A 22,153-nucleotide genomic window follows, 5' to 3' on the forward strand; every position below is an offset into this window, starting at 1 on the left:
ATTCCTCATAGGACACTCAATGTTGTCCTTGAAATGCAAGATGTATACTGAATCCTGCCAGAGGAATGTTGCACAATCTATTATAGTTTATCACACCCAGTTTCCTAGAATCGATGCATCTACTTCTCACAGTACTTAACAGAACAAACTCAACAACTTCTTCAGAAGGTATGTTTTTATTTTCGGCCCATACATGAGAAAAGTTTGATGCAGACTGTTTTTCAGCTTTTCAGTACATCCTGATACAGCCTCCAACATTTAAAAGCTTTTCAATTCAATACATCCTGATACAGCCCCCAAACATTTATAATCTTTCAGAATGTGGCAACGAAGATATCGCAGTTCTGGGAATGATGATGCTTTTTCAGTCTCCTTCGACGAGCATTGCTTGCCCTGTCAGCGTGGCAAATCATTTTGATCAGTTGACAAGAGTAAAAATATTTTGAGATAGATAAATAGACATTGCATGATTTTTTTTTTCCCAATGCCAGAATCTCAGTAAATTTGATATCAATTTTGTGATGGAGGGTTATTTACTTATTCTGTTATTATGCGAGAGATATAATGTTAGTACTAATCAGACAGAAGATTAAGAGAAAGCAACTTGTTTTCAGTAAATTTCAGGTTTCAGTGAAACTTTATTTCATAAACCCGGCAACCAAAAAGCCACTGAGATGTTGTAGTAGATATAGATTGCTTAAAATCAGTCAAAAAGTTAAAATATTTTTCTACCGGAGTCCGTTAAACTCACCAGTATTGGTTGTGAAATACAACAAGATCAGTTGGCACAGGCTTCCCATCATCATTTCTATTCCATCTGTAGAAAGCATGAGTTCTGTTTTTCAATTCTAATGTAGAATGTCCATAACTGGCCTCTCTAAATGCAGAGTAGTCTGGTTGCGGGTCAGAGAACCTATCAATTAGGAAGAAAAGAATGTGATTATCATGCAGGTATAGAATTAACTGAGAAACATTGAAAGGTTTTCTTCTGCAAACTTCCTTTACCGCAAAGCAAGACCTTCTTGATTGCCTCCATCACCAACGGTTACATAAATAGGAGCAGATTTATCAGGTACAGGATAACGGTTACCAGATGTTATATTGTAGTTGACGTTAGAGATTCGATACTATAGAAGAATAGAAATCTCAATTAGATGAAAAATGATAATCAATTATTTAAAGGAGATACTATTTAATCTCCCAAACTAAAGAATATGTAGTATAATTGAAAAGAGCATAAGATGGATCTTTTTAGTGGAAAGTAAAATCAGCATATCTACTTAAAGATATAGTTGAGGAAATCACCGATCTCTCATAGGCATGGACATGGCCTGCAAAGATGATGTCAACTTTATACTGTACAAACCAACTCTCAAAAGCAGCTCGCATGCTTTCACCCTCCATATAGTGTGCTTCATTGCTGTTGTAAAGTGGCGCATGCATCAGCACGATTAGCCATGGTGTCTTCTCTCGGTCCACTCGTTGCAGTTCCCTCAGAAGCCAATGCCATTGAGGAGTGTATTTAACTAATTCCAAGTTAGTTGCCACATTCAGTGCATGGATGAAGAAAGTTCAGAGAAAAACAACTTGAAAGAAATCATATGATGATAGCATGATGTAAGAGAATGCACGAATAAAACCATGTAGTAGTAATCTTTTAGTGTCTCCAGGTGCACCAAGCTCCCACTAATGTAGGGTCTGGCAAAGGAAGAATATATGCAATCTTGCCTCTATTACTCGAGAGACTGGTTACACAGCTTGAGACATTACCACTTGACAGACTGAAACAGAAAAAGAACTAAATATGATCTCAACTAGAATACGAAGCTCTTCGACCATATATAGCACTAGCAGACCACTCCGTAAAAGATCAGCACAGTTACAAGGCAAGAAGATTCCCAAGTTTATCCTCCCAGGGCACTGACTTCCACAAGCTAACTCCTGTTTGGGCTTGAATTTATCTAAAACCAAAGATTTTTCTAGCTTCATTCTCTTCTAATTAAGCTTGAAAAGACCAGATTATCGAACTCAAGGGTTCAAGAAATACAAGAGAGCTAATAGCTGTTACTGTATTACTAAACAAGATAAGCCCGACCTTGTTGATTTATTGCAGCCTGGTTGACTCCAGGAACTTTAATCTACAGATAATAAACAAATTTAAGCATAACCAAGGTGAAGATCAGAAAAATAAGGTGAACATTACCAAAAGGAGAATAACTTGAGAGCACAATGATATGGGCAGATGCGCGTCTCACTGCATACCACAGCGGAGAACTGCTCTTCGAAGCCAAATAAGGCGTTGTGTATCTATGCAAATATGGTTTGAAAGTAGAAACTTCTCCCTAACCTCATCATAAAAGCAAGGAAAGAAGTATTACAAGAGAAAGCAACAGGGAAGCTGCCTATAATGAAGAAATGATAGATAGATGGTCAGAAGAATTTAAAAATAGAACTACACTTAAATGGATGATAAGACAAATAATTTACGGCAATCGAGTTACTTTCTATATCAAAGAACACGATATAGACAATTGCCTAAATAATGGATTTATAGTTGTTAACTCATCAATTGCTCTAAAAGTTTAAGTTCTCAGAGAATGATGACTTTTATATTTTATATTTTAATATTCCTCGCACTTCTTGGCTTGAAACATTTTAAGAGGCCCAAAAAAAGGCCTTGACTTAAATGGGTGAAAATTTTACATTTTTTAAATAACAATGAGTCTAGCAAGATTTCAACTCAGAATATATATACTGATATTATATTAACTTATCAATTGCTCAAAAAACTTAAATCATTAGATAATAGTGGTTTTTACATTTATATTTTATATTCAAAAATCCTGTGGTTTAACTTTGAGGCTAAGACATTTTGATGGACTTGATTTAAAAAAGGTGAAAATATTAAATAAATGGACCTGACAGAATTTGAACTCAGGACCTTTGCTCTGATACTAATATACTATGTTAACTCACCAACTACTCTAAAGGCTTAAGATTTTAGAGTGGTTGGTGAGCTAACAATGGTTTATAAGCATCCAAGCAAGTGTCCATCTTGAACACCTATATTCTAGAATATTATGTCCTATCAATATTTTGAACTAAATTTGAACATTAAACCAACATCTCAAACTCTTAAGTATTTTTCATAATTTGGCACAGCCCAACAAAAAGGTCATTCCATACATGGTAATTTTACATACCTAAGCAGCATTTTGATGCCAAGTGCAATAGGAATCCAATTTATTGTAGTTTCATAGCAGTTTAAAATTCTGACCAAATAGAAAATTAAGCCAAAGTTAACCTCTAACAAGCAATACAACAACAAAATTTGCGCCTGAGTCATGATGGTTAATATAGCAAACAATTCAGATCATAGTTATTATAACCGAATTGGACTTGGATCAGTGAATTGACCACCAAGATAGTTCGACCTTGTTATCAAACTAGAAATGTAATTGACCAAACGCCGACAACTAGTGAAAAGTGAAACCTTTTATGTGAACAGACTGAGTTGCTTATTATTTTTTAATATTACCTAGTTGGTCCTTAATATTCAACTATTCTATTATTTAACTTAAGGGAGTTTAGTCCTAAATTAAAATAATTGTATTTTTCAAATTAAAAGTGTAATTAAGATAAGATTTTGTATAAGTCATGATCTTATGTACTTAAAACTAAATATTAATTAAAAATGGCTAAATAATGGAAGAAATGCAATTGTATTGTAGTTATTGCTTTTATAGATGCTTTTTTTTTGTTTTTAGAATTATATAGAACTATAAATATATTATTTAAATATTTAAAATAATCTTAAGTAAACAAACGATCTGACTTGGTGGCCCACTAGTTGACCCGACCTCTAATTGGGTCAATGTCCATACTGATTATGATAATCAAATGCTCTTCTTGTCATCTAGAATAGAAAATATCTGGTTAAGTCTGTCTCACATAAGTAAACTAAGGAAATGATAAGCATAGACTTGAGATTAAGCATATGGAACAAAAATTACCAAATCAGGTCTGTACTCTATTTCATGATTTCCAGCAGTCCAAATCCATGGCTGATATGCAGCACTACGTTCAACAAACCGACCCCATGTATCCCAGCGAATGCCATCATTATGTTCATATCTATCAGCATAAGAGAGGTCCCCAACAAATAAAACAGTTTGTGCCCCTGTTTGCATGTAATGCTGAAGAGTGGAAAGCGAATTATATGTTTGTCCCAAATCACCTAGGATTTAGGAAATCAGTTCAGTAACATATAGATAATCTTTAGAAAGCCAAAACAAGGTTAAAATGGTAAGCCTCATAATCATGTACAGAGAAAATAATACATGCTATTTTGATGGAAAATAATTATACATTCAAGAAAATATTCATAATGATATATTCAAATTCATACTTATCGTCCAACTGTTCCAAGCCGATCATAAAAACTAGGGATGGTTCTTGATATATTTTGTTTCCATGCGCTACATTGACAAGTACTATATCACAAAGTTCACTAGAGATAATTTGATGCATGGACAAGAGAAATATGACGACTTGTGGTTCTTGGGCATTCCAACTTTAGGCCATTAGATACTATCAGTTTTGGTGTAAGAACTGGAATATTTTCTTTAGAAGTATATCAACAACCTGGAAATAATAGGATATACCAGTAGTGCTTCGAAAAGAAAAGGATGTAAAACAGAAGAATGCTGCATTGCTGAACACAATCAATATACTATTACATCATTGTAATAACTTACACTCGAAAATCTTTCTCTTTAATAAAATTACAATACTCCAAATCCTAACCTCTTTATGAGGTTCTATCTTTTAATCACTAATTCCATTTCAGGGCAATGTTCGAAAATGTGGGCATGCCATACAGTCAAGGAACTGCATAGCATATATATCAATATATGGAATGCAGGTGCATATTTGTGCAATATTTAATAACACTATAAATATGTGAATACAAGTAGGAAACGAAAAGAATCAAAATTTCTGAAACAGAAATTTTAAAGGTAGGACCCTATCCCTATACAAGAACTTGTTGTGGAAGTTATCATTGAAAAAATAATGTCCTAAGGCTCCAATAAGTCATATGCGGTTCCTATGCAGATTCACCATATGAGAGGCAGCAAAAAGCATATGCGGCCGCATATGCGGTCACATGAACTGCCTTTGGAACATTGCTTGATGTTAGTAGAAGTCATATCCTCACATATAAAAGTGACTTTTGATTGGTCATTCTCCATTTAACTCCTCTTTACCACTCTTCACACTTAACTAGAGTATGCTCCTCCAAAAATGGCCATTTGACTACATATCAACATGGCAAACCATCAAACGGAGTCTTCATAGGTTTCTCAATGTTATCTCAAGTTTCATAAAATTAATCTTCCTAGCCACAATCAATTGATATTATAATACTTTATGTAACTTATATCAACAATCCTTTAGCTGTTAGTTTCCGAAGAGGACCTCGTGTCGTTGCTGATGGGTCCGGCAAGCTTCGCATCGTGGACCTCATGCTGTTAGTTTCGCATAATGAGACTTAAGCATATCATTAGTTTGTTACTCACATTATCACTACTTGTGTTTTATTATTCACGTTATGAGTATGGTTATTATTATTAATTGTTAAGCTTTGGTTTTTATATTATGCTACATGAATTTTGGTTTTATTAGCTTTTGGGTGGATTCAACCTACTAAGCTATAGTTGTTAGCTCATAAATCCCTATTAACATTTTAGATATTAGTTGGCATGGTGAATGAGCATGGTACACTGGGGACTCTATTTCCACTTAAGATTTAGTCTTCTACCTTCGATTGCATTAGTTATTTCTAAAACTATTTGATCTACCTTCAGTTGTGTTAGTTATTTCTATTTCTATTTGGAAAGGTATTTGTTGCTTTACTTTTTACTTTTTAGTTGAGAGATATTGGTTTTATAACTTATGTATCTTTATTTCTTTGCGAGTTTTTGAATTGGAGTCAAGTAATTTGAGTTCCTTATTATTGTGGATTTAGATAGTTATTATTAAGACTTCGTGTATCTCAAGCTTTACTGGAATACACGATCAGTAATAATTTCAAATGGTCCATACAATAGATACAAGGGATTGGCCATAATAAAAAGGGTTTTAACTCTAAACTGTAACTTCATAACCTAGTGTAAAATTTAAGAGTAAAGCGTCTTAATTCAATAGTAAAGAGGTCTTAATTCAAGTATAAACCTTCAGGATTCGGATGTTATCTACAAGGTTTAAAAGTCAACACATAAAACATCACAAGTTTGGCAACTGACAACCCATTTCTAACATATCAAACTCCAAAAATATACAAATATTAATAGTGGGAGCCACCTAATAATACCTAGGGATAGGGCTTCAAAATTATTGTATTCTATAAATAGGTCTTACCTAATGCCTAAAGTTTTTAATTTACAAACATACTGGTGTTTGAATTCATGAGGCACCAACTTATGAGCTTTAGAAAGAAAATAGCATAAGAACCCTTACCCTAGGGTAGGGATTCTATGTGGGCCAATCCATTAGGTTGGTTTGAGGGTGCCATTAGATGCGCGTCAACATATTAATCATGCCCATTTAACAATTCCGATTGCGCCCTTAGTCGAATACAAGGGGGTGTAGGATTAGAACAAGTATAAACAAGGGCATCAAATGTGCATAATCAATGCGTTGAGGTGCATCCAACGAATAGGTCAGAGCTAACCTACATAGGATCGACCAACACTAAATCCCAATCCCTTACCCTAATCATCAAAGAGAATACTTCTAAAAGTCAAGCTCTTGATGTTAAAGGACACTAGGCAAGACAAAGATCAATTAGATCAGCTTTATACATGCAAAGGAAAGTTATTGATTCTTTGGAAGAAAAATTATGTAGCTCTAGTTTTATTTTAATAAATAACTTATAGGATACAGTTTACAAAAGGGTGTCTTGAATTCTTGATAGGAATAACGGCAACGTCAACACTATATTGGCATCCTTCGAAAAATTATAACCTACTGCATGAAAGAAATTATAGATGTGAAATTGATCAACCATCATGATATTTATTAGCCTGTCCAAATTTTAACACAAGAGAAACCTAACAGACAGGTTCAGTGCACCTATACTGTGGATTTTCCACAAACAGTTTTGTGCAGTAACATAAAGCATAAAAAAAACTGTATTATTGTGAAATTTGAAACATCATAGATCACCAAATATCAAAAGCTCTCATTCGAATTTGTGAAAACTAAAAGCAGGATAAGCCATAAGCAACGATAAGGGAAAGAAAAAGTTTACAAACCTATAATTCCAAAAGTGTAAGGAGCATCTGGATCAATATCTGGTGGTGTCTGGAACCAAAATTCACGTGCTGAATCGCCCTTTCCGATCTTGTAATAATATTTGGTGTTGTACTAGACACATGAAAAATAAAAATAAGATTCAGGAATGGTTGGATAGTTTGGATAGTGGTTCATTCGAGTACAAGAAAGAGTCACACGAGAAGAGATGATAGCTGCAGAGTGCAAGATCTTCATCAAATGGATTTCTTTACAGTAGAAAATAAATTGCAATACATAACAAGTAATTTTAAAACACCCCTTTTATTGTTCTTAAGCATGGTGGATCTAGCAAATCTGCCCAACTCCATTTTTCACCTGTAATACAGTAAGAATTAAAACTAAATTTGTCTGAGTTAATTTTTTATGACAAAAGCTCATATCCATTAACATGTGGCGCAATTCACTTCATATTCCAAATATGCATACAACTTGCTACATGCAATGCCATAATTTTATGAGCCTGTGGCTATTCAGCAGCTGGACTAGAGGCCAACCATTCTTGTTAGATTAGGCACCTAGGCAATTACCGAGGGTCACTATCCATCCACCGACAGTGCAGCAGAGAAAAATCTCCTATTTTGAAAGAGCACCACAAAGGCTCGAACTAGGGGCCCAACATTTCGAGGGTCCCACATTGCGAGGGCCCCTAATCATGTAATACATATGCTAGACACTACTACATGTAACAACATAAGAAGTCACCAAGTTTCTCTATTTAAACTTAAAAGCACTCCTAAATTGCTTTTAGCACTATTAGAAAAGGAATCTCAAACAAACATTACATAAGATGTCACCTGTTCCAATGAATGTGCAAGTTGTGAGTAACAATTATGTGGCATCGTTACTTCAATTTCTCAAATAAATAACTTTATACTCTGTTGTTATGAACAAGAGAAAATAATTAATATTATATTAATAGCTTAACCTTAAACTTATGTTGGCCCCTCTACTGACAGGAAAATACAATAACCAAGAATTTTGAGACATGTAAAGTTTCTTTAGTAGAAAAAAGTATAGTTAACCTTTCATATCATATAATCAAACAAAACTATACATAAGTGCTCATACATTGAAGTATTGAACTATTGAGTTGAGTTCCAATCATAATTTATATCAACTTGCAAGTACATCAATCACAACAAAAGGGATACAGGATTATCCAGAAAAAAATATATATATCCATCTCAGAGATTGAATAATATCTATGTATCTTCAACACATAATGACATGACTTGGTAATTGAAAGTACAGCATGAGACCAAAAAAGAATATAATATGATATGAACACTCAATGCATCTACCATGACAATCATTTAAATGAAGTTTGGATAGCTCGTCATTTTAACATTCTACTGTTAGCCACATATATGAGGCTTATATAGTAAATTTATAAACAAACCCTCCTTTAAAGGCAGAAATTGGTTGGCAATTTGCCACTGAGCATATATACAAGAGTCTATTCATCCAGAAGCCTGACAAAATTTGAACAAAATTCAAAGATGAAAGAGGCATTAGGAATTTAGTGCTTAATCTATCTGCTGTATAGCAAAAATCTCTACTAATAAGAATTCATAGTTAAGTCATGATGTGTTAAGATGAAAGAACGAATTTAATGATTTCAGAAAACTAAACAATTATAATATCAAGTGATCAGATATCATGGAATAGCATGTTCAATTGTCAGTTATATGAAATATAAATAAGAAAGCAAAAGATTATAAAACACAGGGCACAGTAAATGGCACATTAAGTTTTATGCTATAATTTGAGAAGTTCCTGAAACTCTATTTCAGTACATCTAGAAGCAACCAGTAACCATTGGAAGAACAAATAGTTGGAAATTATCTCTCTTCAAATATGCAAGAAAAAAGTGTAATGTAAGGAATTACCTCAAGCCCATCAACAAGACAATGGTGTATGTATCCAGACTTATAGTCGTAAAATGTATAGTTGGTAAATTTCCCCTTAGCTGTGCGATCAAATTTTTTCTCTGCGGTACCATATAAAACTTCGCTTGTCCCAGGTTCAGAGGTTGTAACCCATGAGATTATAACAGCTTTTCCATCATAATCACCTTGAGTAATATGGACCTAACCAAAAAATTAAACAAGAGAAACGTTCAATACTTTATGGGTAAGGAAGGTCCTGGAAGACGATATTATTACCATATACTAACTAGTAACTATGTAGCAATTCATTATATATTATAATTTTATCATATCCAATGCCATAATTGATTTGCTTAATTAATGTTACCATTCTTTAACAGTTCTACTTCTTCCTCTTATAAATTGCCTTCTCTCATCTAGGCCATTATTACATCTACAGTTATATCATTTGCAGAGAATGGCATTTTGATGTAGCCTATTCATTAGAAGAGCTACCAAACCACCTAAGAAGTCCCAGGTGGTCAACCTTCAAAGGCTTGGTGCCTTGGTGGATAACTAGGGGACGTACCAAGTTACCAGTTAGGCAGCTGCCTGGAATTGAAACAGTTCTGGATAGCCCTTTGGTAAGAAAGCTTAAATCTTACTGTCCATCTAAAATTTTCTTGCATAGATTGAGATATAACTTGGCACTGTAGTTTATGGAAAAACTGTTGCAGACTAGAAAAGTATTGAGAAATATAGCAACTTACTAAACAGTTATATACTTTACAATAGTGCATAGCTTTAGTTTGAACCAAAGGTTTTTAAGTGCCATGCAGGAATTTTATCCCATTATTATGCAGACCACATATATGAGTCAACATGTCATAGCATCCTGTTGCTACTCGACAACCAAGCATATGAGTTGCTTGCCACTCGTTGTGGAGATAGTAAGACAACAAATTGTATTCAGACACAAGTTTTGGGGTCAGTATTAGAAATAACTATTTAATTTTCAGTCAAAAGAATATGAACATTGAAATTAACACATGGTGACAATAACAAAAGTAGAAACACAGACCATCCTTATAATCATATGAACATAAAAATCTTAAATCATAAATATATAAGAAGCCAATACCTCGGATTCTACGATTCTATGGGAACAAGTAACAAAAAATGGAACATAATTTATACAAAATTATAAATAGAAGTATTAAAAATTAAGAAATAGATTAAATTAATAAGTGAATTCACCTTTTCTGTGCTCAGATCATTGAAATTTTGTTTTATAAGAATCGCTACTTGGCATGGATTTATCTCTCTGTCTCACAAACTGATTTTAAAGAAAACCAAGGCATCTCATCACAAACTTTGACCTTTTCTGTGCTGAGATGTTAAAAAAAGAATTTTAGAGGAATTGTACTTGGCATGGATTTATGAATTTATGTTAGTCTCTCTCCCCAGTTAACCTCCCTCACACAATTAACTTTCAAAACCAACCACAGGCCAAAGTCATGAAAGGTGACCAGAAAAAGATCTCCAAGCCAGATGAAGAAGAGATACATAATCGACTTCAATTTGGTTTAGTATGTTGAACAGAGCATTAAGATAAAAGTTGATAAATGAAGAGTATATCTTTGAGGTATGCCCATGTAAATAATACATGCATATAAAGAAGTACCTGCTCGGGGGCATTATAGCCCTTCGGAACTATAAAGGCTTCATCCTCATAAGGAATGTCACTAGATGGCCACTCAGAACGAATAAAAGAACTTGTGTGCCCAGAAATAGCAATTTCCACAATACATAGAACAAAAAGAGATAAGATGAACAGACTCTGAAGCCCCATAGGTTTCAGCATACGAACTGCAACTTTGGCCTGAAATACGCAGATGATTCACATTAGAAAGAGAAGCCATCAACAGATCAAAGATACTATTCTATGTGCTTCATAAAAGTTAAAGTACTGGGATACCAACAATTATATGTGTTCCATTTTATTTTCTTTTTCTTTTTTCTTTTTTCTTTTATTTTAACAAAAAGGCTGACAGCCCAGTTTCATTCAAAACTTAATTGCCCCTAGATCCAACACACACACACACACACACACACACGTACTTTTGGTGAAGGGATTCCATATCACCAAATCATTATTAGAAGATAAAAGCTTTAGAAGTGTCCCTGTTATAAAGTTGCAAAGCAGCCCAAGATATTTTCCTCTCACTAGGTTGTTGAGGGTCAATCCACTCTTTTAAGAGAACTGGAACATCATCTTATCAACTAAATTAAAAAATTTAATGTGCATATAACTATCACCATAGTTAACCCAGATTTCAAACCACAGAACTGGAATTCACTATCTTAAACTAAGACATATATCATAGGAGGCAGTTGGATATCATGAGACATGAGGACAGAGGCCAAACGAAATGTTAGCTGGAAACATCTAAAGGTATATGATGGCTACAGATTGAGATGAGTCATTCTCTGATCGTAGCAAGTAATTCATATTGATCTTGTAAATTAGAGCAAGATTCACAGAAAGTATCAGAGATGTGTTTAGTCTATTGGATGTGTATATTTCGAGAAGGGTTCCCTTCATAGAAAGAAGCCGCCCTCATTAAGCCTAAAAGAAATGTTACTGATTTTAAATCCAGGATATCTACAAGGACACTAATGTTCCTAGACAAAATTGGTTGCAATTTTTTTATAATTCGTCTTGAATCATCATGAATGCTTGAAAATAGCTACAATTATCAGTAACCAAGAACACCCTATCCCTTATGGTTAAAGCTACATCCAAATGGCCCGGATGAACGTATATAGACATACAATTCGATCTACACCTCAAATTCTGTGCAAACACTGATCAATGAGCTACATGCTACAACTATAAAAATTTCAATCTGAAGTAATCCCACAAAAGATTCGATAGCAGCCCACAGAGCATCTGGATTAAGACAAAATTTCGGCAAACAAATTCCTCCTTACGGGTTCTTGCGTGATCCATTTCCCTTGCAACCAAAACAATTCCTTAAGATCAAAACCTCAACACCCACCAACCCATCAACCTTGCCATCAAAGCCAACCTATCTGTTCTCATCTAAAAACGCTTCAAACAAATAAAATTTGAAGGAATCGAAGAACAAGCAAATAAGTTTCTCTTCCAGCTTCATTCGAATCCTCAAAGTCGGAAAAAAGGATAAAACTTTCATAGGAAACCAAAAAAAAAAAAACTTTTTTATTGATTTCGTGACGGAGAAGAACACTTACGTCGTCGGATTTACCAAAAATCGCGATGCGATCCAGAAGAGAAGAGGCGTACTTTGGATGGGTTGGTTAGTATATATATATATATATACCAAAATATGGTCCTATGGAAGCATAGGTGGGGAAGTGGGGGCCAGGGCAGGGGCAGAATCGAAATATAATTAATAAAAAGGGCAAGGGGATATTCTGGGACTAGAGTAAGAGGACCTCTTTGTGACAAAATAATGGATGCTTTGGTACTAATATGAGAATGATCTTTGTTGGACTTATTGGTTTCTTTGGATAAGTACCAAAAATATATATAAATTTTGGATTCAATGAATAGGTAACACAATAAAATCCAAATTTGGATCACATATATGTCACAATTTTTGTCCTAATGTTCCTAGGGAATTTCAAGAGATAAAATTATTATTTTAGGATATATTATTTGACTAATAGGTTAATTAAAGGATAATTATATTTTATTAGGGTAGGGTTGTCAAAAAAGCTCGCCGGTGCGCAAGGCTCCTGTGATCGGCTCGAATAGATTTAATATATAATATGTTAGATGATATTATACATATAGATAAAAATAAAATGTATAAATTTTATATAACATAGTTGGTTAAAGTAGCTTACTAGAAAATTAGATGTTTAGTCCCATATCAAAAATTAGATAATACAGATATGCCGTTATAATTATCTTTCCCGCTAATTGCAATAAAATTAGACTTGTTGAATTAGTCTAATATAACACTAAGATTTTGGTTTGAACTAATTGAGCCAATTGGAGCTAGTTTGATATTTCGGTGAGCCAAGCCAAGCTCAGGCTGAAGGTATCCTAATTTCAAATCGAGCCGAGCTAAGCCTAGCTTGCTCAAGCTTGGCTTGTTTACACCTCCTAGTTAGGGGCGGCAAAAATTGACCCAAGACAATTATTCAATTTTTAAATGGATTTGAGTTTATATTAATCAGATTCGGATCATAATCGTATCAACTTGTATAATTATCGAGAGATAAAGTGACACAAATGAAACTATAAAAGGCTGAAGTGAATTTAAGCCTAACCACATAGAGATAAAATATAATTTACCTGAATTAAAATTAAATGAGTGGATGGTAAGAGAGAAAAGAGAGAATTTTTTGAATAATTTAAATGAAATCAAGGGAATAATTTGAATAGTATTTTAAAATTTTGGAATAGGAATAATTTGATGTTTATTTTCTAATCCAGAAAAAGTGTTTAATCCTGGAGTGAAGTAAATAATTTTTGTTAGGATAGTAAATAGTTTGCATCTGCTATTAGTGAAGAGATCCAGTGGAATAGTTATTACGGAACAACTCCCTTGGGAGCTGGGACTTAGCTGCATGCTATTAACTATGTGGCAGTTGATTGAAGACAAAAATGACACAAGAAGGGAGCATTTGGATTCTGTCCGCATGATTGGAATATTTTGGAACTAGTTTTCCAGGAGAATCTAAAACTGAGACTTTGGTTGACATGAATTATTGGGCTCAATTGTCTGTTTGTAATTTTGTTCCTAATTGAATTTAACCACATTATCCCTTCCAAATAATATTCTTTTTTACGCATTAAGTACGTTTTAAAACTTAAATAAATTCAAAGAAAAAACCTAGATGTGTTTTCCCATCCATTATCTTCTCTAAAATTCCATCTCATTCTGCTTTTCTAATCTTACCTCTCTATAGTTCTGACTTGTTTGAGTTTTTAACCTAATTGGGCCCCTTCATAAATTTGTTTCAATGGCATACTCTATCCTAAACGTCCAAGAGAGATCTATTTTGGACATGTCCGACTGGGACCTCATGATCTTGATAGAAAATTGTTGAACTTATTGAAATTTTACGGAAGTTGTAGAATGCTATACTAATCAAAGCTCTATTCTGAACATAATCAATGATCTTATTGACCAATTATTTGAAAATGATATATAGTTTTTTCTCCTATTAAGAATACTTGAAGAGAGGGAAATAATTTTTCATTAATTTATATTTATTCTTTATGTACTTCGATCTAATATTTACTGTAACAATTCAGCCCCCTAAAGAATAAATTTATTGGTTGCATGGCATGGCCTTGTGCCATGCATATCGGTAGCTCATGCTAAGAACGCCATGCGGCCCTAGGCGTTGGCTAGTAGGGGTGTAAACGAACCGAGCTTGAGCGAGCCGGCTCTAGCTTAGGCTCGGCTTGAAATTAATTTCGAGCCCTCTAAAAATGTTTAGGCTCGGCTTGGCTCAATTCGAGCCACGTCATATTGAATTGGGGCCAAGCCCGAGCTTGATTAAAAGCAGAGGAGGGGGCAATAGGGACAGTAGGGATGGCGACTTGTTGAGGCTAGAGGAGGATGAGGAAGTCGGATTAGAGGAAGATGATGAGGAGGAGGACCATGGAGAGAAGAAGGCAGCAACTTGCCATGGCCGGAGGTGGTTGAGGAGGAGGTGAGGCCGACAAAGAGGAGAAGGCGGCGACGGCTTATCGATGGAGAACGAGGAGGCCAAATGAGGTGAAGGAGGAGGAGGAGACTGACGACAATAGAGGAGGAGGCCGATGCCAAGATCGAGGTCGACGTCGATAGAGGAGGTCGACGTCAATAGAGGAGGCCATCGCCGGAAGAGGCCGGAGTAGCCGATTGGAGGAGGAGGAAAGGATGAGGAGATTGGATGGGTTTGTTAGGATATTTTTATTAGATTTAGAATTATGGTTAGTATAATCAAAGATCTAATGGTAGCCATTGGATAAATATCCAATGGTTAATTTCAGAGATAGGTAGGCTGGTAGCAAATAGCTATTGGATAATGATCTAATGGTTAATTTCAGAGATCTAATGGTAGCCATTGGATAAAGATCTAATGGTAGCTATTGAATAAAGATCTAATGGCTAATTTTAAAGATCTAACGGTAGCCATTGGATAAAAATCTAATGTTTAATTTATATATAATATTAATACCATATAATGTTAATAAATATTATACTTAAGTCGAGCCTATCAAGCCGAGTCTGAGCGAGTTGGCTCCAACTCAGGCTCAGCTCAAAAATGATTTCAAGCCTTCTAATCCAGCTCAGGCTTGGCTCAACTATAGTCGGGTTTCAGTTGACCCAAGTCTGAGCCGCTCGTTTATTTTGACAGCCCTACCAGCCAAGCTAGGTGGTAACGGTGTGCCTCGCCACCACAACTATCCCTCCCTACTTTCTCTCTCTCCCTTTCTTTCTCATTTTTCTCCTCTCTCCCCCTCCCTCTCAAACTCTCTTTTGTGCCAATGGTACGCCACCTCCAACCACCTCGGTTGCTAGCACACTAGTGAGCCTCCTCCTTCCTCCTTTCCCTTCTTCTCTATTCTCTCTCTTTCTCTCAATTTTCCTTTCCCAAATTGGTCCACCGGAACTGAGCCACCCAAGAGAGGCCGGCAATTGGCTGGCCAGCACTGGCTGAGCCCCTCCCCGATGACCTGGTTCCCTCTCTCCCTTCTCTTTCTATTATTTTCTTTTTCTTCCTCTTCTTCTTCTTCTTCAATTCCTCCTCATCTCTCTACAACATAGCTGGTAGCGAAGTTTCCAATTTATTTTATTTTTTGTTTTTATTTGATTTTTATCAATTGTTAATTAGTTAACTGAAATTAAATTATTTGAGCAGCTAATTATTTTAAGATTATGCACTCACTAATATAATTATTAGCTAAATATTATTAGTACAATTAGTAATTAACTATACTTACAAGCATTTTTATGTATATAAATATGTATCTATAACTTATATATTATTACTGGATTAATACAAATTATTTTATTAATTATAATAAAATTTATGCATATTTATATTCATGCTCATAGGTATGTAATTTTAACGTCCAACATATATTATTATATAAAAATAAAATAGTAAGATAACCTATTTATTATACATGATTGAATATTCAATCACTACTCTACTTATATTTTATCTATAATTATATATATTTAATCTTTTACTTTTATTTTATAATTATATGTTTAGACTATATATATATTTATTTATATATATATATATATATATAAAGAGCAATCCTTTATTCTTATTTCATAGCTAACATTTAATAATAATAATAAATTTATAGTTTCAAAATTATATCTATAATATATATCTAGATATTTAATAAAAATAGTAAATCTAAACCTAATAAATCATCATATTTTATATGAATTAATTCTAATTGGACAAATGGCTAACTTCATACTACTTAAATATTTTTAGATTTTGAACCTCTTATTTAAGACCCTATAGACTTTGCTAGCAATGAGTTAATATTGGCCGATAGATTTGAGATCCATATTTATATTTGATCAAATTATGAATAGTCTTACCTTCTAGAAATTTTTCATATATTATGATATATTATGTATTTATATATATGTATTTTGTCTTGGCTTATAGCATGATTGATCATAATATATACAACTAATAGTGGATGAGCATATATTTATCAGTCATTTATTAGATTAATCTTAGATATGAGTATATAGATAATATATAGAGATGAGTGGAGATTAATATAATATTTATATTTTATGTCAAATTAATCTCTAGCATAAGTATACATATGATAAATATATGATTTGAGACTGTATTGCGTTATATTTATCTTGACTTTCTTACTACCTAAATTCTTTATATGTATGATGTATTATAGTACTGGATGAATACGTATAATGTATCATTTAGAATGAAAACATAAAATCTCATTAATATGATATTTGACAAAAAGGGTGAGATACCAATACCTGAGTGGGTGTGAGGATTAAGATGCACTTGGTGGTTTTTTTATCACTAGAGATGCGATTATATGATCTTACGTCTGAGGTTAGTAGTTTGTGTGCGTAACAAACATTCGAATACATATCGTTCCTTAAAGCATATGTAATGAGTTATTCTCACATAATTTTTATCAACTAGAAGGGTATTTGGTCTCGATAGATGTTGAAACCCTTAATTGAATGCTAAGGTATGATTATGACTGAGATATTCTTAGCAGATGGCATGATATTTTTTAAGTTTTCGAATATGACGATGGTAATCTAGTATGATGATGTTATTTAAAGTTGACATAAATAACTAAGATATTGAAAAATTTGCTGATTCTTTCATATGTTGATATACATGATTATTGAGTAGTTGCCATGCATTATTTGTAGTTGCTTTTGAAATTGTCATAGCATACATCATATGTTGATATGTTTGAGAAAGTTATACTATAATTGTATCATTAGAGACATATATATATTGTTGATGCTATATGTACATGCTCATTTATGCTATAACTTATTATCTATTTATATATTATTGTAACACTCAAATCCTAAACACGTGCATGGCACGAGCCCACACGGCATGTGTATGACACCTGACCATTTTGTTAGTTACTGACAATCAAATAAACATGTATCAATATCATAATTCTGTCCAAAGCATCTAAACTAAGAATAACTCAAGTCTAACGTCAACAGCATACAGATAACCCTACTTGGATCTCACACAGGTCATAACACATCATCAAGAGATTCTCACAACTACATATACACAACTGTGATATATACATAATTATACAAGTACAAAATCACCTGCTAGAATATAAGACAAGGATAAAGACACTTCGAAGGATGTCAACTGATACATTAAATAACACAACTCATCTAGCGTATAACATTAATCACCTCTACTCTTCACCCATTGGCAAAACCTCTAAGGGAGTATCCTACTCCACTTGTTCACTTGGGTTTTTGGAAAAGAGAAAATAAAGAGAGTAATGAGCTAAAGGCTCAGTGAATAAACCTTATCCCGAATAAGTAAAGGCAAACAGAGAGTAAATCAAGTATTAGATAATATGAATAAGAAAGAATCATCATGCTTGAATGAACATATAAGCAAGTCCTCGATAATCCTAGATTTATAGTAAATGTCATGTTATAACTGATCAAGAACACAAACTCTTGACAATGTATAAATAACATCTATATCACACTATCATCGTATCACTCTTAAATATAACACACATGATGCATACCGACCATGTCATAAAGTCAAATATAATGGTATATAAATTATAAAAATTACTCAATACTCGTATGAAATTCTTAGTATCACAATCATCACTGACATCTCGGTATAACACCATCATACTAGACCACTATGCACAGTCAACACCTAGTACCCGGTCTCAACATCATCTCCAAAAGCTCAGAGTAATACTTCGCCATCTATAAAGAGTATCTCAAATATATTCATATCCCGCCACCCGCATAGGTATCAACATCCATCCAAACTGGGCACCTTCTTAGCTGATAGAAACCTCGTGAGGATAACTCGCCACATATGCCCTCACGAATAGCATATGTCTGAATGTCTGCTGTACACACAGACTAACGACCTCGGACGTAAAGCCAATAGGATCGCGACTATGTCGAGTGATCAATTATCTCTAAGCATGCTCTAACTCTCGTGCCCACTCAAGTATCCCCACGTTTTCTATCAACTATTCTACCAATCACATTTCATTCTTTCCTTCTAAATGATAGATTATATGCATATATCTAGTATGATAACAAGTCAATACATAACAGGAATTTAGGTGGAACAGAAATCAAGAGAAAAATGATACAATGTAGTATCCAATCATGTAGTCAACACATGCATACTCATGCTAATCTATCACATGCATACTTATGCTACAGATCAATTGGACATAAAATTATAACAGTTTAGTCATCTCTAATCATCTCTGTATATCATCATCATACTCATATCTAAGATCAGTATAATTGCATGCATGATAAAATATGCTCGATTGTAATCATCTTTAGATAAAGTCGTATAATCATGTTGGAAGTCAAAACATGCATATACATAATACATAATTTAACCTAATTTGAGAAAAGCGTCTAGGGGATAAGACTACTCACCACTACTGTAATTACTAAACAACCACTCATTCATGCTGCTACGACAATGATCAAGTATCGATAGCTAAGTCCACGGGGTCTTGAACAAGAGGGTCAAAATCTAAAATTATTTATAACATATAATAGTCTTTCTATTAATTAAAATTAACCCAGCTAAAATGTAATTTCTCATTGAAATCATATACTCTTCATTCATATATTTGTTTTGTTATTTATTAACCATAATTGTTTTATCTACTAGTGTATTTAAAACATAATTATCTATCTATTATTCTCTTTGATAATTAAGGAAATAAGAATTAAGTTGCTACAAATAATTTCGCAAGGATACACGTACATAACCCTAATAATTACTATACCTAGCTAGGATTAATATAGTAATTTATGTTGCAGGTATTTTGCTAAACATGATATAATTATATTTATTTACTAACTATGATATAATTAGATTTAATTCATATATATTAAATACATCAGGTTAACTAAACTACTTAAATAACTAATAACATAATCAAATATAATTTAAATAGTAATTAATAATATGCATATATATATATATATATATTTTAAAAGAAACTGTACATAGTATTGGGCTCAGCCTAGTACCATAACATAGCAGGTGCTGGGCTGAGCCCAGCACCATGTGCAACAAGGTGCTAGGCCGAGCCTAGCACTTATGCTGTAAAGGTGCTGGGCTCGGCCCAGCACCTTGATGCAGGGTGCTACCTAAGAGGAGGAAAGAAGGGGAGGAGGAGGAGAAAGAGAAGAAGAAGAAGAAGAAGAAAAGGAAGAAGAAAAAAGGAAGAGGGCTGGGTCGCAGGGGAGGGGTACGACCGCCGGTGGCCACTTAGTAGCCAGCCTCTCGTCGGTAGCTCAAACCTATGGTGGTCTCGAGAGGAAACTGACAAAGAGAGAGAGAGAGATAGAGAGAGAGAGAGAGAGAGAGAGAGAGAGAGAGAGAGAGAGAGAGGAATGCTCACCGGTGGATAGAAGGGCCGACGACGGCTCTTCCCGGCAGTCGGTGACTATTGGGAAACTAGAGAGAAAGAGAGAGAGAGAGCTAGAGAGAGAGAGAGGTCGAGAGAATGAGGGAAAATAATTTACTTTTTGTTTGACATCACGGATTTGAGATAAGATCAATTCATTTGCCTTTTATCTCATGACTCGTTTTATTTTTATTTTCTAATTCTCCTCAATATGTGGTAATCTCCCCGATATATGGTACCTAATAACGACTCGAAATATCATAAAAAAATATAAGTGAAGATGAGGTAAGTAGATGCGAGATGGTATAGAATATTGCTGAGATGGTATAGAATATTGCTTAGATAGCTTATGTAGAAATTAAGTTGTACTAATTGCATATTTTTGTATCCCACTATATTAGACTTAATTTTTATAATAGGTTATATTATATAAGTTGGACTGTATTTTATTCATGTATTAATCATAATTTGATGGTTTATCGTGGCCTGTATAGGTCTTGCTAGATTATGTAGCAATATGATTCTTATAGATTTGAATATTAATATATTAACCTATTTATTTAGTTGATTGTATGATTTATCTCCGGAATGAATTATTTTGACTATAGATATATCTCTACATAATGGCCCCACCCATCTTATCATGTGGTGCCAGACTGCTGTGTGAGTACATGGATATGCACATATACGCTGAGTTTAGAGTGTTATATTTTTAATTTATCCAATTATAACATGATAAACCTGTTTTGTCATTGAAATTTATAATATAAAAATGACAAAAATGAGTAGACACATCAACATATATAAATGAATGTGTTTCCTAATTACTTTTGGGTCAATTACAACAAAAAAGCATAAATGGAATTAAATTTTTTGATTAAAAAGAATGTGGTTAGCTAGTTGTACGCCACTTATGCAAAAAAGCACCTTGATACGATCTGTCAACGAGAGTAGACTAAGTTTGGTTGAGTTTTAGTTAGTTGATTAAAATTATTATAAGATCACAAAATGAATATTGGTTAAGTTAATTTTTTATCTTGTTTTTATCATTCAATTATAGCTATTTATATTATTTTTTTTCTAAGAGTAGATTTAATCTGGAACCCTAATCCTGTCTCCAAACCCTAGCCACTATTTACCTCTATGAGTCACCCATCCATACAGCCGACCTCCACCACCTCAAGGTCGTCCACCACTCGCCGACAACCTTCGCAATATCAGTATTTATATTTCTATCCAATTTCAAACTTTTTTACTATTTTAGTCGTATCTTTTCCCTCCGACTTTAGAATCACTTTATTTTAAAGCCATTAAGTCCGAGTCTCATGAGCCTATCACTTTACAAGAACGGTCTAGGTTTAATATGTAACATATCAAAGGTATCAACACTCCAAGATGGACTTAGTAATAAAAGAACATATGTAAACTATAGAGAGGTTTTCTATGAAGTCTGCTGCTTCATTAGCTTTATGGAAAATGCCATCAAAGCATTGACTCATAATTCTCTAGTCCTACCAGGTTTTTGGACAGCTTCTTCTAGTGCCATCTACAATTGTCTCCAAATGAAGGGCCAAATATGCCTCTCAACTGCCTTCATTCCTACACATAATATACCTTAATTAGGCATTCTCATTACCAAACTAGCACCTCTTTTCAACTAACCACTAAGGTGAAGGAGCCATAGGGTTTGATTTTCCTATCTGATCTATGGTTTTTTGACGAGAAGTCACAC

The 22,153-nt window shown here is 33.9% G+C and overlaps 1 protein-coding gene across 1 annotated transcript; it reads right to left on the bottom strand.

Annotated features, from left to right (window-relative positions):
* Positions 1 to 136: 136 nt before the first annotated feature.
* Positions 137 to 12,577, bottom strand: LOC140766732 (phosphoenolpyruvate phosphatase). Its single transcript, XM_073106315.1, has 10 exons — positions 12,501 to 12,577; positions 10,909 to 11,106; positions 9,246 to 9,446; positions 7,317 to 7,428; positions 4,014 to 4,237; positions 2,204 to 2,342; positions 1,306 to 1,526; positions 1,006 to 1,127; positions 752 to 913; positions 137 to 393 (listed from the first exon to the last, which is right to left on the bottom strand). Exons 2-10 carry the CDS (start codon positions 11,086 to 11,088, stop codon positions 315 to 317), a joined length of 1,440 nt encoding a protein of 479 aa, XP_072962416.1. The 5' UTR covers positions 11,089 to 11,106; positions 12,501 to 12,577; the 3' UTR covers positions 137 to 314.
* Positions 12,578 to 22,153: the final 9,576 nt, after the last annotated feature.

Source organism: Typha angustifolia, chromosome 9 (genome assembly GCF_048772165.1).
Source record: "Typha angustifolia cultivar Huaian chromosome 9, ASM4877216v1, whole genome shotgun sequence".
In the NCBI taxonomy this organism is placed as follows: domain Eukaryota; kingdom Viridiplantae; phylum Streptophyta; class Magnoliopsida; order Poales; family Typhaceae; genus Typha; species Typha angustifolia.

What these genes read in the sequence shown, in the direction of transcription:
- LOC140766732 (XM_073106315.1), bottom strand. Translation starts at nt 11,088, where the DNA reads ATGCTGAAACCTATGGGGCTTCAGAGTCTGTTCATCTTATCTCTTTTT. An exon ending in GCTATAATGCCCCCGAGCAG is followed by an intron (nt 9,447 to 10,908) that starts GTACTTCTTTAT and finishes TTTTTTGGTTAG; the next exon opens with GTCCATATTACTCAAGGTGA. An exon ending in CTCAAGTTATTCTCCTTTTG is followed by an intron (nt 1,527 to 2,203) that starts GTAATGTTCACC and finishes ACTTGGAATTAG; the next exon opens with TTAAATACACTCCTCAATGG.